The sequence below is a fragment of the Anticarsia gemmatalis genome, chromosome 23 (genome assembly GCF_050436995.1).
Source record: "Anticarsia gemmatalis isolate Benzon Research Colony breed Stoneville strain chromosome 23, ilAntGemm2 primary, whole genome shotgun sequence".
NCBI classification, from domain to species: domain Eukaryota; kingdom Metazoa; phylum Arthropoda; class Insecta; order Lepidoptera; family Erebidae; genus Anticarsia; species Anticarsia gemmatalis.
The window spans coordinates 4705277-4722904 of NC_134767.1; the positions used below are offsets into that span (position 1 = coordinate 4705277).

The window sequence follows — 17628 nt, forward strand, 5'->3', positions numbered from 1 at the left end:
ATAATTCTCTTTGATCACTAAATAGCTAATTTTGTAGCCTAATCATAAAGCGTTGAGCAAAAACTGAGGTCTTTACAAAATCTTTGAGAAGGAAAAAGGAGCGCTCTACTTCTTCTTCATTCTGTCTTGTACCATTCTTTGGACTCGCAAAATAGCAGACGGTTGCAAATCAAAAAACCCTGAATGAGGATAAAACATAACAAGATGAAACCATGTGGGGTGTAAGTCAGTTTTTCTTCACAACTATTCTAAGAACTTGCCGTGAGACTGGGAACCGGCCAGTATGTAGTGTTAACGTAGAATGTTCTGTGTACTCATTGATTCATTAGAAATTTTAGTTCATAGGAATTCTAAGATTAAACTATGATTTAGTCGGAATTTATTGTTGCTTCAATCATAAAACTGATACATTGTTGCATTATTTCTGCAGCGGTAAATAAAATGAGATATAATTTAGATTAATAAGTCTGTGAATGAAAAAATCGAATTATAATACCGCTAACTTTATTACCAAAGGTTATTATTTTATTTTTATGTCGTTTGTCGTTAATTGTGCTGAATACCCTAAAGAGAATCTGTGAATAAAAATTCTTAAAAAAACGCTGTCTTCAGAAAATGGAGTCAGAAATCTCTTAATACAATGACTCACGGCTGTTTGGACCTACATATTTGACATGCTACCAAGAAATGTCGAACAGAAAAACCGAATCACACTTTTCCTGTCGCATGAACTTAAACCGATACCTCGACTGCAGTCACATTCATAATAATATAAAATCAACTTTTACTACTAGTTTTCTTTAAGCCATTGTAATTCTAAGATGGCTACCAATATATCGAAAGAAGTGTATTAGAAACTAATAATAATGTAAAACATCGATGTTACAAGTTAATGTAGTTTTTTGATGAGTGCATTACGATATCTATACTATATTAATATTATAAAGCTGAAGAGTTTGTTTGTTTGTTTGTTTGTTTGAACGCGCTAATCTCAGGAACTACTGGTCCGATTTGAAAAAATCTTTCAGTGGCAGATAGCCCATTTATCGAGGAAGGCTATAGGCTATATAACATCACGCTACGGTCATTAGGAGCGGAGTAGCAACGAAAAATGTTACAAAAACGGGGAAAATCTTGACCCATTCTCTTAGGTGACGCAAGCGAAGTTGCGCGGGTCAGCTAGTCATCAATAATACTGTTATACATTCACAAGAGCCGTGAAATAAGATGCGAGTAGGAGAGTCCGGGCACTTTACTCCTTATAATTTGTAAATATTTTATTGTTTCATAAGTTTAACAAGACTTTTCAGAACATTTTCTTCTTTAGCTCCATTGCTACTAGTCCCATTGCTGGGTAACGGTCTTTCCTTTGTCTTTAAAACGCCATATCTACTTAAACATCTATAAATACTTATCAGGTTAAATTTAGGGATCAAAAGATAATTAACATAGCTGGTGTCTTATATTTTTAGCACATTTTTTTTGTTATTTATTCTAGCAGCAACGATACTTACTAGCTCATGATATCGTAATCTCCTAAAAATAAAAATCTTTACATCCTACATTGCCCATGAGAAGCTGTATCAACGGACTCTAGCACAGTAAATTATATTTTATTAATGAGATCGAAATCTCCGCGTAGGTATGTGCCCAGCCCTTAACACCACCCACACTGGTTGTAAGAAAGTATAATAACAACAGTTTTATTAAGCTTTTACGAAATTCGATACAAAGTTCCGTTAGCTTTTCACATAAACTATACATTTTAGAAACGCAATCAGAATTCATAATTATTGTCTAATGATATACCTACTCAAGTTTGATCGAGATAAAGATATAAAATATTTAATGGCAAGAGAAAATTGCTATTATGGTTTATTAAGATTAGAAAATGGTGACGTTAGTTGCTGCATTTAAAATAGACACAAGATAATGGATGAAATAAATTAACATGTTCAATAATTTCTGAATTAAACGGATTCAGTTCACTCTGAATCTTTCTTGGCAGGCTACCGAATGTCTAGTTTTGTGAACAAAAGAGGATGCGAATTTTGGTCCCACTCTTCTATAGCTAGGTGCGATACAATATTTTTGCGTTTATCAAAAGTTACTAGAGCACAAAGTTACATATCTCGTTTCATTTAGAATTTTTCTTTACCAAAGTAAGTTCCAATAACATTTAAATACTTTTTGTAACCACCAATCGATGCTTAATTCTTCTCTTATTACAGAAAGATGTCATAAATTAAGTATTTTTTCACTTTGCAGTCCATTCATCTATTTCAAATCAGATAATTGGCTTGTAGTTGTGAAATCCATATTCCTAGCAATGTTTTCAAACTGATTTCCGTTCGCTTCCGTTTAGCTCCGTGTGTGGCACAGATTATAAATATACCAATGAGAAGTCCCGGTATTGTTATGTTTGCTACTGCAATGGCTGAGTGAAAATTACGTGAATTCAGCAGTAACTGACATGTTCTTTGGTTGAAAGATTTATGTTTGATGTATGTAATATGACATTGAAATTAAGAATATGCAATTTCTTTGCTTTTATTTTACGATTTTTTTACTTAAAACTCATTTAATAAGTTTCAGTAAACATTATTTACAATACTGTATTTAAAACATATCGATAATCTTCTTAAAGTATTTGTCGACACGCCCAGTCGCAAGTTACTAATATGATTAAAAACTAAAAAATAAAAGCGACGACCAAGAAAAATAATAAACTAACGAATAAAAATCGCCATTTTATCTCCAAATGAAATTGTTCAATCGGAAATCTTATCCGACTACGTATTTAACTTTAAAACTTATTGTTATACTTTATTAAAGGAGCCATATTGAAAACGTTCCGTTTCATTTCGGTTTTAGAAGTCAAACAAGTCGTGCAAACACCACAAGTTATATGAAAAGTTAGAATAGAAACGTAGAACGGAACTTTTCGTAGACTAATATTTTTGGATCGGTTTAGTTTGAGTTTCTTTAGTAAATAGATCTGAAATGAGGCTTGCCCGAGAAGTTTTTTGACTGTAAGTTATCTGTTTTAATAAGCTAAGATATGACAAAGTTGCGGGAACTTATATTGACTAAAGTTGCTAAAAGTTGATAGTTTCATCTAGAACTATGATTGTTTTATAAACTCAAGTTTATCTATGATTTAAAAATCCTATATCATTCAAAAAAATTTTTAGTTAGTACGTCTCTTTTTTCGCTTCAACTTTTGACTTTGCAGTTATAATATAGGTATAATATTATGGTATCCATTAGACCGCACTTATGATCTTTATCTTAATATTGTTAATATTGACTTAGATTTTAGAGCAGGTGAAGTAATTGTAAATCATGCTTCGATTGTAATTTAATTTTAGTTTAAATCGGTAAAATTTCGTTACATACATATTTCAAACACCTGGCGATTGTCACACGGTAAACGATATTAACATTTACGCATATTTACGCACGCATAGTTCATAAATTTTGCACACTAATAAATAATTCATACAAACATAAATTTCATGGTTCAAAATTTTCCCAAACAAACAAATTACTGTTTATCGATATTGTACAGGACTCGATAACAATCGACATAGTGTATCGAGTTTACAATAAAAATAGTGATGTGACACTGTCTGTTCTGTATCGATCTGTCGGGAACTATTGTTCGATTAATTTATTCGTAGATACGGCTTATCGATGTTTTAGTAGGCGGCTCCTAATCTGCATCTCGACATGAGACAGATGTAAAGCAAAACAATATTACACACACAATTTCAAGCACACACCGTTGTTTACTTCATCATTGGCAAACATAAAATTAGTATCAGAACAGGAATAAAAATAAACTGTATCAATATTAATTGCTAATGACTTCAATTTTATGTGAAACTTAACAATAAAATTGCACTTAAAAACAAATAAAATGCAATATAAGTAAGGGCATTTTTAATTTCAATAAATAATGAAATAGAATTATAAATAATATTTAATCAGTAGACAAAACACTTAAAAAAAATCAAAACAACAGCTTGCAAAAATAATATCGTCGCACACATAACTCAGTAAAAACTCCTCTCAATCAACTGTCACATCTAGTGAGTAGTACTCGTCAGTGTTATCTACGTATTCATTGCACCAGAAGAGCAACCCCACATAATTTGGACAGCGAGCAGTGCCGCGGTAACGCATGCAGATTCGACCCCCGCCCCGTGAAATATACGACCAATAAATAAACAGAAAGGGGTGAAATTAAATATTCATATAGCTCGTGATGTGACGCGTCAGTTTCAATGTCGATGTTTGAATATTTTAGTTAGATTTTGATTTGATGATTTATCGACTAAGTTTCTTAAATTTGGTTAAGTTGGTTGCGCGTTACAATCTGTGTTTGAAATACGCCTTTAGTAGTTGCTATTATCTAAGATGAAAACCAACGAGTGATGACTTGATTTGCTTTTTACTAATATTCGAAGTTTTACAACAAATATGTTATTAGTGGACCGCCAATGAATAAATCAAGCAATAGATAAGTTAAGATAAAGGCTCTGAAATCGTAAATAAACAATCCAGCAATTTGGTCATAGTATTTTTTTATAATTAAATTCTAATTTTATTTATACTATCGATAGTTTTGAAGGTTGGACATCACTAAGACAGTCCAATATCGTAATAGGCAGACTAAAGAGTGAACCGACTTGTATAACATCACCAAATTAGCCAAGCGATGTGCAATAGCCCTTAGGCTATATTAGGGCTGACCGGAATATTAAGTTTCTATTTTGATATTTGATAGTCAATCTGTTGAGTTAAATATCGAAAATTATGTTTGCATATTCAATTATATAACAATATGAGTAGATAGTTAGAAGAGGAAATATTTTAATTACCAATATTTAAAAGTTCCTTTTTAATTACTCTGACACTCGGACTTAACAACAAAATAGTCAAGTTTAAAAACTTTTAAAGTGTAAGTTGTGGTTAAAACAAGATAATTGTTGATTTTTACAACCTATTGTTTGAAGACCGACAAACGCGAAAATAAAATTAAATTATTAATAAATAATCATAATTAGTACACTTATTACTGTACGCAAACATTACGGCCAATAAATTTTAATTACACTAAAGATAAATAGATAGTTTTTAAAGATGTCTTTGTATATAATTTCCGTTTTAAATAGCTGAAATTTGTTAATGCTGAACAGTTTCTAAAATAAAGAAAATTTCTTCAGACTTAGGCAGACTTTTAAGTAATAATAAGTTACTTTTAAGTACTAATAAAGTATTTGAGTTGACAAATTCTCAGGATAGTGCGTGAAGTTAAGGGGTTTTCTATTTGTATGAAACTTAGAAAGTTTTTGTCAGGCATTGAGTCGTAATGACAAAAAAATATCACGACACATTATATCAATTGTAGTACAAGTACAATTTGAAACACTTATGTCAATTGTCGAAACATTAGAAAAACGTAATGTTAAAAGCACATTAAGCCCATTTTAAACTATAATTTGATGGATTTAGCGAAGTAAGTTTACTTACAAACGATTAGACTTATAAAAATAAATATTAATGTTGTAAAAAAACTGTTTACTTTAAATAAATTCTCCGCATGAGTAGTTTGCAGGAGCGAAATATTATGTTGTCATTAATAAAAAGTAATTCATATTGTAGAATATAAATAATCAAGCAAACATTTTATCACTATACTATATATCTATAGAAAAAGATACACAATTACAACTGTACACTACGCCAATAAAAATACCCCAAAAAAAGAGTCGTATTTCAAAAACAAACTACACAAAAAAGCACAACTCAAGTGACACCCCTAAGATTGCGAACAACATGTAAATGTTTTGTGACGCCTTTACAAATGATTTTATCTGGCGTGTACTGTTGATATATTACGCTGGCAAATTGAATCGGACGCAATCTGGACAGCCCTGCCCCAACACATGCGCTCTTTAAATCCCCCGGGTAACAATATTTAGGATTTATGGAACACTCGATTAAAATTTAAATAGTTGTGAGTGAATAGAATTTAATTTTGGAAGTGCGTTTTGTAGTTTTAGCTTGTTTGAATTTAATTGAGTTGAGTGCATCTGTTTGAAGATAGTTTATGTTGAATCTATTCCTTTATTGTGTATCGAGTTTATTCAACTTTAGTACAGTTTTTATATTATGTGCAATTTTCATATATGGGTCTAAAAGATTCTCGTTTTGGTGAAGATTATAAGTAGGCTTATGCTACGCTGGCTAAATACTGTTCAAAAATTGAGTTCATCATTTATATTTTTGCATTAACATCTCCATTTTTTTTTAAATATTAGTCCTCACGAAAGATAGGTTTAACTTCAAAAATATTGGACGCAAAAAAACACCTAACCACCAAACAAAAATCTCTCACCACTATTTGACCAAACACTGGCGCACTTGGCGCCACACTCGACAAAGCAACATTGTCAATTCTGACAGTCTACACTGTACGTTATCGTGCGACATTAGCCGCCATTGTTATGACTAGTGTACACTGTACACGTGCTTTATGTCAAATTACACGTCCTAATGTCAAGTGTAGTGTGACCACTTTGACATATGATATGTAGTGCTCGATCGTATTAATTGGTGTTGTCGAGTCGTAGCCGGGATTTTAAAAAAGTTATTTGTCTCACAATACAATCGAGTCTTTGAGTTGGTGTCAAAATTCAAGTTAATTAGTTAGTTTGAATGAAGACCTTTTATTTCTACGTTTGTGGTATATTAATAAGTATAAATGTGCCTTCTGATTAAAAAGGTATTAGGTACGTCTTTTTCGGTACAGGGAAAGTGCTATTGAGATATCTAATTTATATTAGAATATTCCTCTTCCATGAGAAGGAGATCTTTGCCCCGCAGTGAGACACTTATCTATACTTAATATTATAAAGCTGAAGAGTTTGTTTGTTTGTTTGATTGTTTGTTTGTTTGTTTGTTTGTTTGTTTGTTTGTTTGTTTGAACGCGCTAATCTCAGGAACTACGGGTCCGATTTGAAAAATTATTTCAGTGTTAGATAGTCCATTTATCGAGGAAGGTTATAGGCATCATATGATATATCATATATATATCATCACGCTACTACCAATAGGAACAGAGTACCAATGAAAAATGTTAAATTAAAAACGGGGAAATTTTTTAACGCTTATGTTACGCAAGCGAAGTTGCGCGGGTCAGCTAGTGGGTTAATAAAAATAGTAGCCCGGAGTGTGGTTACATGTCCAGTTTATAGCAAATTCTCTCCTCTTCACCTTTAAGTAAAACAGGCATGAGAGCATTTAAAACGATACTCCTAATACAACGATCTCTAATTAACTTGGTATGTAGATCCTCGAAAGACCTCGAAGTGTACCAGTATATAGTACTACGAGTTTCATGATGTCATCATTGTAACTTTGAAATACAATATTTTAATCAAATACGACTTAGATTCTCTACCCCTAAAAACAAATAGTAAGTGAGTACAAAATCTCGCAATACAAGCCCTCAGCCCTTACTATTCCCACCCTCAGTAGAAACATGTTTAATCTTTGCTCTAAGCTCCATGCTGCGTTACAAATCATTATCTTACAAATTGGCAACAGACGAGCTTGTAATCTGCCCTTTGTATATATTAAATAAATATTAACCCAAACATGCTCGAGTTACAAGATTCATCCCTTTGTGAAGAATAGAGGTGCTGTCACACCGGGCGTAATATCATTACGAAGTAGTTTTTATACAATCAACTCTCATGAATATAATAATCATTGCGTATGACATTGTTCGAGTAGACATTAAGCAGCAAACACATATTAATGTGTCCGTTGATGGCATCCAAGACAAGTTATAACCATCACGAGAATAGGACGATTGGATACTTTGCATGGAGCATGGAGCACACTCATATAGATTAGCTGTTAAAATTTGGGGAAAATCCATAAAAATTATTTGATATTGATAATCTCAAGCAAAGTATTAGCACACGTAATAAAATAGGAGTGGCGAAACATGCTCAAAATATACGCATGCGGGATGAAACAAATGCTAATATTATAGAAACGTTGACCATAGTACTACGCGCGATGTAAGGTTGTACAAAAATGTTCTACATTCGTGGTATCAATAGAAAATGCTATGGTATTTGGTAATGGTACATTTTCAACGCGAGGAAGAAAGACAATCAGTCAAACAGTACAGTGTATTGATAAACAATCGTATCTGTTCATTCTCTCGCTTTTCACGTGGATAAAAGTAGATTCGGCTCTTTTCCGTTCTATTTGCCGCTCAACTATAACTGAGATGATTTAAATTTGTACTACAACTTTTGTATCAAAAACTTACGGATGGTTTCCCTACCTGTAGATAATTATATGTTATTGACAATTAGAAAGTTTGGCTGCTTTTTTCATACATTTGCCGAAACCTTATCTTTCGGATATTCTACCTATAAGGTGGCAAACTAGCGTTTAAGGTACTAACGAAACATGGTCATGATAATATCGCTTTAGTTTATTAATTACAAAACTGAATAAAGGTTGAATTTAAAAAAAGATCTATATGTCTATCTGCCACTAGCTGTCGATCGTTAACTTTTAGAAACAATTACGAGATTTAAACTGATTCTCCACACATGATTTAATCAATTATAATTGTTAAAAAGTCAAACATTTCCTTAAAAAAAATAATTTGGGAATAAAAAAATCTCAAAAAGAAACAATTTAAAAATGTCTAATTCAAATTTCTTCTATGAAATACGATTGTTGCATTTAGCAGAGCAACATTTTACCCAACATGTAAACGCAAATGTATCCCTATAGAAAGGTTTTAAGTAAATAATTAGTCATTATAACCCTTGCTACGTCATAGTATTGTTTATTGTGAGGGGAGCCGCCGCCACCGGTGCGGTTGTACCATGTAAATGATGTTACGATGTTTGTTCAAGGGGTACGTTGTACAAAAATTGTGTTGTACTGAATATTATTGTGAAATTAGGGCTAAATTTGCCCTTCATTAAAGATTATTTTTCTCTGGATGTAGAGTTTAGTAAAAGAAATGTATGAAAGTATAATGTCAGATATTTTTTCAGCCACTAAAGTTGTTCTTCAGACGATGGCATGATAAAGATTCACATCATTGCATTTCAAACGATCTCATTCCGCTTTATCCGAAGCGAGATTCTCTACTACTGTCGACTACCGACAACCGGCCAGCTATCGAGAAATTTTACACGAAAATCTGTTTAGCGCCTCAACCGGGCTGCGTAAAAACTTTGCGTAAAAATTTTGGCCGTACATTTTAAATGTCAAGTTCTCGATACTCGACAGTACAGACTATACGGAATTTCGCTACCGGTTCCAATATACTAGGGACACATGACGTCACTGCCCCATCAAGAAAATTTGGTTAAAATATCATCTCCTCCATACTCTTTCTTACTTAATCTTTCATCTCGCTAATTACCAACATGCGGAACTGGTTACCAACTCTAAACTTCTTTTTCCACACTACAACAACAAAAAGAGTTTACAATCATCATCATACGTCAGCCATTTTCCTATCATCCTATCTGATCATTTTTTACCAGCCTTCATCATACAGGGAACAAAAGTAGCGTCAATTATAAGAATATCTAATGATAGGTATCAAATGTTAAGATCGTGTAAGATAGAAGGTAAGCTAATGATGACCGCGGGCATTAGGTCAGAACATGACATCGTTATCGTTTTGTGAAGCCACGGCGAGTGCGGGGTTAAGTTTAGAACTTTTTCTTTCAAAGTATAGACTATAGACTTGTTCATGTCATAATTAACGAGGTAAAGAAGATGAAATGAAATTGAACCTGAATGAAAAAAAATGTTTTAAAAGTTAGAAAAAGTCCTTTATTTTGCATTATAGTTATTGGATAGAGTTTTTTTAAAGTTACTCATTCATTTTGTATTGCATTTTGGTTTTGTATGACTTTTTATAGTTAGGCTCGCATACTGCAGCATAGTTAAATTCTAATAGGCTGATTCTATGGTATTATGTTTTACAAAATTTTATCTAAATATTTTTTAGTTCCTTGGAACTAGCTTCTCAATACATTTAAACTTAGTTATCGTTAGATTAAAGATTCATAAAACTGTTCATATTTAGTCCAAGCAAAATACACGAACCTCAGTATCGTCTATCGGCCAAGTATCAATAAACTGGATAACTTAAACTCCTTTAACAGAACAAATATGGCTCAATAATTTAAACAAGGACCACATCCCAGCATGAACCAACGACCCTTTGGATAGTAAGCATAACTTGAACAGAGGCAAATATCACGACAGTTCAGCGGTAATGAGCAGAGACCGGCTTCCTGTCACATAATGTACGTGAATAATATACTTGTACACCATTGGTTTGTCTCTATTAATTGTAAAGTAAGTATGAAGGTTTGGCCTAATGTTTAGCTAAGTATTTGGAATATTATTTGAAAGCTTCTTTCCGGTATTTTGCATTATGAATTAGCCCGGCCTTTAAAAGTACGTTTGGCATACGTATAATTGGTTTAGATATGTTAAGATGGCCACTACGCCACAGCCAGTGTATCGAGAAGTCGTTGGTTCGATTCCCACACGAAACAATTACTTATGCGATCCACAAATAATTGTTTCGGGTCTGATAGTAATTTGTGTTCGTTGTTTGTGTGTTTTTGTAAAAGTCCCCGCGACACAAGAAGCTGAGTGCGGCTGTTGTCTTTTCTAAAAGAAAATAATAGCTCCCATTATAATAGTTCTCAAAATCAATTCAGTAGCTTCAGACATTCATTAGTTCAGATTGCGAACTTCTGCCGTACCGCTAATAAATGTACTGTCTTACTAGACTAAAATAAGTACCTACATTATTCAATGAAGTACAATCGGCTTGAAAAAATAAATAAGCATTCTCAGTAATGTTAGTCGCGGTCCGTTTGAAGTCAACGTAGCGTAGCAACATGTGTGCGCGACTGTCCTCTAGTTTATTCTCTAATATGCCCATTTGTACTATAATTAGACCTTACAGCAGTCTTTCTCAAAAAGGGCGATAACGCACCCCTGCCGATGTTAAATATTCATAATATCGGTGTGTAAGTTCAGTTCACAAAAAAATAAGACCATCTTGGCATTGTCCAAGAAACACACTCTAGGAAGTCTTATATCCCGCGCAAATTAACTCTGTGTGTGTGAAATTAGCAACAGGCGTAAACTAAATTCAAGGAACGTAGGCAAGTAGTGCAGATGATAGGCAATTAAGCACCGAAAACATGTACATACTATTCTTTTAAATTAGAGTAATTTTCACTATAAAACAATTGATCATCAAAGGGGGTAACACGATATAAGTTTGAGAACCTCTGCCTTACAGGATGCTAGTGCCGTCTTTTGTAAATACGAATTTATATTACCGAAAGACCGAACCTTTTAACCACTATTTTTGAGGGTTGATCGGTCAGCAACAGTTTTCGGGTACATTAATTCGATATGGGAAATTAATTTGTAAATATATTTTCCTGTTATTTTGACAACGTGTTGAATGTTTAATGAAAATAAAAGGACTACTTCCTCGAAATAAGTTGCTCGAGCGTAGGTTATTTGATTTCCGAAAACTGTTATTTATACGGCGGCTGATATTGACGGTATAGTACCTATTTAAAAGGTTTCTAATTGTTTCTTTCAGTTGCAGAAATCGAGGGCATGCTTGCTAGATTCGAGACTTGCGTAAAGACAGTTTTTGACTGCTGTGGTGGCCTAGAACTAAATTTTTAAGCAAATGCTGTGTATAGAAGATAAAACGATTGACTCCTGTGGTGTTAAAATTGTTAAAAGAAGATCCGTGCCGATCAGGGGGATAAAAGATATAGATAGCCCGGCTAGCTCACGGACCAACTATCCCACTGACCGGGTAGTAACTTGGGAAACGGCAATTTAATGGCTCAAGCCCAACATTGACTTTATCATCTTAAAAAAAAAACTTAGTTAACTTTCTTCAATATCGTAAAAGTATATTTAGATATTTATTTCGGCTTACTTTTACTCGATTACTTCAAGAAAGTGTACCGGCTACTACGCAGAATCACCAAGAAGTGATTCTTTAGCGGGTCGTAACCCAATTCTGAGTGACTTTTACGATCCGCGTCCAAAGATAAACAGCTGCATTCATGTCATCGCTGCACATTTATTCACCTTAAGCTTAAACTCATTAACTAATCGCGTTATCGGCTTACCGGTAATTAGCGGATAGAAATACCGAGACGTTCGTAGATACAGTTCGAAAACGCGATTGCCTTTCTGACCAAGGTATAAAAGAAAAGAGTAAAACAAGATTTTTTTGAATAATTCTATACAGTTTGGAAATGGATGGATAAAATTTCTTCAGTCTACTTTTTTTGTTTTTAATATGTTCTAAATATGTATCGTATATGTATGTGTTTTAAATATGTATGTAGAAAAAAATACTTATACAGAAGGAGAATTTTTCGAAGGTGAGGTGGAGAGGTTTAAGGAAGACTGTCTCTGCCACAAAATGTACCGAAAAGCCATAAAGAGGGAAGAGAGAATAGGTAATAACAACAAGATTTTTATTTTTTTTACCAATATGTAATGAGTATCAAACGTCTGTTGACGTTGATAATGTCCTTCAATACGGTCAAATGCATAGTTCTTGCGATACCTATATGAGATATCAGTATTTCTTTTTTCTAAACGTGCGATACAAATCGATATAAGATGGGATTCTTTTGTCAGAAATCACGTTCAACAGTAGGTAATCATCGCTACATTGTCGTTTTTGAAATAGCCAAATAATAGTTACCTACTTGACAATGCTACAACAAAGTTTTACTATTGTCATCCTATGCATTGTTGAGATTTCGTCAAGCTTCGACATTTAAGTTTGCTTCCTAAAACATTACTAAAATAGGAAATAGACTTACAAAATATATTCTGCTAAACGTTTCCTTAAAGAAAATCTAATGACACAACTTCACTTGGAAACTTAGGTGTCTTTAAATAAAGTCAGACAAATTAAACAGAAAATAATTCTGATCCTTAAGAGGTAATATTTCTATTCCATCATTTACTCATACCTACCTAAAAAGGCAAATGTAACCAGGCATGCATTGAACCGCCTAGCTTTGTGTCCGAAATCACGAAACGGTCTAAATCAAGCGCATATTTACAACTAAATTGTAGACTTTAAAGTAAATTAGTCCAAAATATAGCCAAATGAGTGAAAACAAAGAACAGTTTAGTCTAAAAGTGCTATAAACTCATTACGTTGATTGGTCTGAAGGCGACGTTACAATCACAATACCATTTTTAGCATCACGAAGGCGTATTAAAGAGATACAAATGGAATAGCCTATTGTGAACATAAAAAGCTAATAGCTGATTTACCAAGATGGGTAAGAATTACTTCCTTTGTTTTATCAGACCATAATGTTCGCGAATTTATTTGCAATCATTGATTTGCCAAAGACGTATGGATGTGAATGAACCGAGGGAAGTTTGTAAGGATCATAGGAAGTGCCGTTCTTTGGGTCTACCTCTATGGGAAAAGGGTAGTACGTATGCATTGATTTACCAAATTTTTAAAACTACTATGATTAGAGGAAGGGTATTGTTTGTTTTTTCAGTAAGTTTAAAATTACAGACGAATGTGATGTCTATTTCAAATATGCAACTATTCGATTTAACCTCACTTTTGTTATCCACGAGACCATGGCAAGAGCTATAGGAAACGGTATTTCACGATTAAATATAATCGTGTTTCAATTATAATTTGAGTAGAAAACCACCAGGAGCCGGGTCTCTCCATCTTTCAATAATTATCATCTACAATTGCAAAATCGTCAACATTTTAATAAAATTAATTGCCCTACTCATTGTGTCGTAATCTTCAAATAAACTTATCTTAATACCGGTATTAATGTTTGTTTTATTACCTTGTACTGTATCAGAGAAATTAGTTTCTGTTTAGGTATTTTCTTACTTGTAAGTATCCTGATGCAAAATATAAATTACTTCTACATTAATCTACACCTTGATAAAATGAATACCGTAACGACGTTTGACACTAAACTTTACATTATATACTTACTATATTATTATGTATATATCACAAACAGAAAATCGTTTATTTTGTATATTGTATAATTATTTTGGTTTTTAGTGCCGCAAAATGGATTTTCAAAAGTCATTATTTAAATGTAACTTATTAAATAACAATTTATTAGAATTCGTGGTTACACATTCGTGGTGAAAAAGTGAAAGAAATATTGAGAAATCTTAAATTTAACCTTAAAATATTATGCTAGTTATGACAGGAAAATCGGTTACTCATTATGTAACAGTAAACATTGTTTTCTAAGTAATATACGGGAGTAAGTCAATAAGTGACATTATCTAAATCATCAACGGCATTAAATAATAAAGTCATATAACTATTATTGAAGTTATGTAAACTTTGAACGATATGATAATGTTAGTTAAAAGATAATATGAGACTCTTTATAACAATATCAAAGTCGCTATGTTTTGAAACCAAACGCACTGCAAGACATCCTTGTAAGCCAACATAAGAACTACTATACGGAAACGAATAGAAAAGAGTCTCTACGAATTTTTGCATTACGGTTACCATGATGTTTTGGCTGACTGGCTGCCGGTGCCGAAATTTCAAGCAAACGCCTATGGCTTTCAGACACACCTTCGTAACAATATACTCATTTAAATACTTCTCTACTAGTTTATAGCTTGCTTGCAATGCAATTTCGATTCGGTTTAGTCAAACAGGGTCAGTTTAAGAATCCGTCTTGTTTCGGAACAATTTAAATGTACAGCGTTAGATACCAGGCCTTCTTCTTTAACGACAAATTAGAGAATTTTAAACAAACTAAACCTTTATACCTAGGTTAAAATTAAATTAGCACCAATCTATTGAACAAATTCTACACCCTAAGCCATAAGAAATAATACTCTTTTATCAGAAATCTATTTCAAAGGTCTACATCGGAACCTGCATCAACAAAACGAAATGCTTACTTTTTGCTCCCTTCGTAACTGGCCATTTAATAGCGCAAAATAACACGCGTTATTTCTCCTCGTAGTATAAATTTAACTGTTTGTCTTTACTCTTGTATGTATGTTTGTATGTATGTGACATCAAAGAGAGCACTGTTAACGTACCATATGTTTTAACACTTAGGACTTTATTAGGCCCTTTGATTTAGAACTAAATGGAGTGTGTCAACTATAATATTTGTGTATTAGCCGAGTGTGTTCCGGTAGGTGATGAGATAAGAATAATTTATGAAATACATTAATATTAATGTTCAATTTCTTAGGATGAAAATTTGTTTTTGCATGACTGATGAAATTACTGTAAGTTACCGGTGCAAGTAGACTCTTCTGTTACTAATTGTAGATAGAGAGAAGAAAGTAAGTATAAGTAGAGAAATAGACTGATCTCTATTACAAAGCAGGTTGTAATAATTTCACGAGAAAATAGCATTCAAATTTTTTGAATTTTTCTTTTAATTCGAATTCATGTATAAGTTTTTAATTACCTATTTCCTCTAATCGATCATTCAGTCTTATAATTCAATGTTTTCTAAGAATGAAAAAAAGAGAATATTTTTCAGGATATAATTAAGTTCGTTTACGAAAAATTCACGATAAATTGTTTCAGAAATAGATTGAAACGAAATTAATATACTGCCGAACGTACACAAGCGTGCACAATAAATCATATATCCTAATAAATTGTATGCGTTTTGTAATTAATCAAAATATTATTTATGCCGACGTGAACTGTTCAAGCGTAAATCCATTTTGTTTTTCGTCGAAATGTCAAACAAATTTAAACAAAGTTGTATGCAATGAGAAATATAAACAATAAACAATTGTTTTGTTTTAGGGATGTGCTATTTTTAGATATTGTTTTAGTTATGATGTAATGTTTGTAAATAAAACAAAATTGTTTAAACAAATATCGGCCCTTCGTATTGTTTTAATAATATTTTGGAAAACTGATTGCGCTACTAACCTAACTACTATTAATAAATCATTCGGTATAGTTTTGCTTAAGATTTTAAAGAAAAAATTGAAATAACAATTTGTTTAATTAATGAAAGAGCACTTCTTTACGTTGGTTCAGAAATACTTTTAAAACTAGTTATTTGCGGTAAAAGAATAGTAAATATTTCTTCGTTATCTCTGCGAGGATTAATGCGTTACTCATGTATTTATCTAAGTACAATTTTCATAGTTCGGAGATATTAAATGTAGAAAAACTATTAGCCGATAAAAAATTATGCCTATGAATAATAGTTGCACGTCATAATATTTTTAACGCATTCTTATAGTGATGTTCATTAATAAAACTTTAAATTATCAGTTATGAGAATTTAATTATTTTAAATTGTAACTTACCACCAGTTTCCCAAAACAGCTTGCACTAGCAGAAGCAGACAACACAAAACTTTCCAAATGAGCTTCATGCTGCCAAATAACTATTCAGTCACTTAACAAACATCCTATTTCGTAAACCACTCGTACAAAAGTTTCGCTCCCAAAACACTTCACATCGACACCGCTAAATTCAAACAAACTAAAAACCTTAATTTCAAACCGCAGAACGTAAAATAAAACAAAAACAAATCACTAAAACAATAACCACAAAACCTAAATAACAATGTAATCACTGAAAATAAGAATAAAAAAAACTTTTTTAACAAACTTTTGCCAAAGTTTACTTTTGCCGGTAGTGCACTTTCATAAAAATATAAACTGTCAACTCAAAATTCCATAGAGCGTTTATTAAAATTCGAACTCGACGAAAAATCGAAAAAAGATTTAGTGTGCAGTCGTTTACGTTTAGACGCGTCGCGCTTACGACCCGCGCGCATTGAAACACAAAACCAGACTGGCTTGCTTTAAGCCGTTTGTAAGTATTCCATAGGATTCTCAGTAAGGGGAAGGGTCGAATCGGAGGGCGTGTAGATGCAGTACAGCGCTGCACGAATTCATCCTTCCAAGCCCTTACTACGAGCCGCATCAACTCCACAGATCGGAATGTCGATGTCGCGCCAAATGTCAAACGAGGTTTTACGCAAAACATCATCGAGTTCAATAAAGTTGCGAAAACTTGTAGTAACATTGCATATTAAAGAAAAATGTCTGAGACCATCAATTGTGAGCTTATCCTCAACTCATGAGTTTAATACCAAGAGTTATTATCATTTTTCAAATTGATTTGCTGATCGAAAGATAGGATTTAAGGACGTAAATGCCAAACAATTTGTATTTATTGCGGAAATTATCCCCGGGACCTTTTGCAATTTAAAATCACATTTATTATGTTTAAGCCTTTCAAATATTTATATCGAAAGTATCGGTTGTCGTAGATGATCTTGGAATAAGTTTATAACCCGCACGGCTCGTGATGATACAACAAAGATAACGTTATAATGTTCTTATTAATGGAGAATGTTTGATTTAATTGGCAGTAAACGTCTTCACTTAGCAGTTCTCGAAGCAGTTAAATTATGGAAGGTTACATTACAGACCTTTAAAGGTGCAGCTTTGAGTATTATTTATATCGTT

At 32.8% G+C, this 17628-nt stretch overlaps 1 protein-coding gene across 1 annotated transcript in view; it reads right to left on the reverse strand.

Moving 5' to 3' along the window:
• Nucleotides 1–16947, reverse strand: part of LOC142983273 (protein Wnt-4-like) — an 83386-nt gene extending 66439 nt beyond the window's left edge. The window contains exon 1 of the mRNA XM_076130204.1: nt 16456–16947. Within this exon, the coding sequence (XP_075986319.1) occupies nt 16456–16523 (68 nt within the window). The 5' untranslated portion in view covers nt 16524–16947. The remainder of the gene's footprint in view (nt 1–16455) is intronic.
• Between the last annotated feature and the right edge of the window lie 681 nt (nt 16948–17628).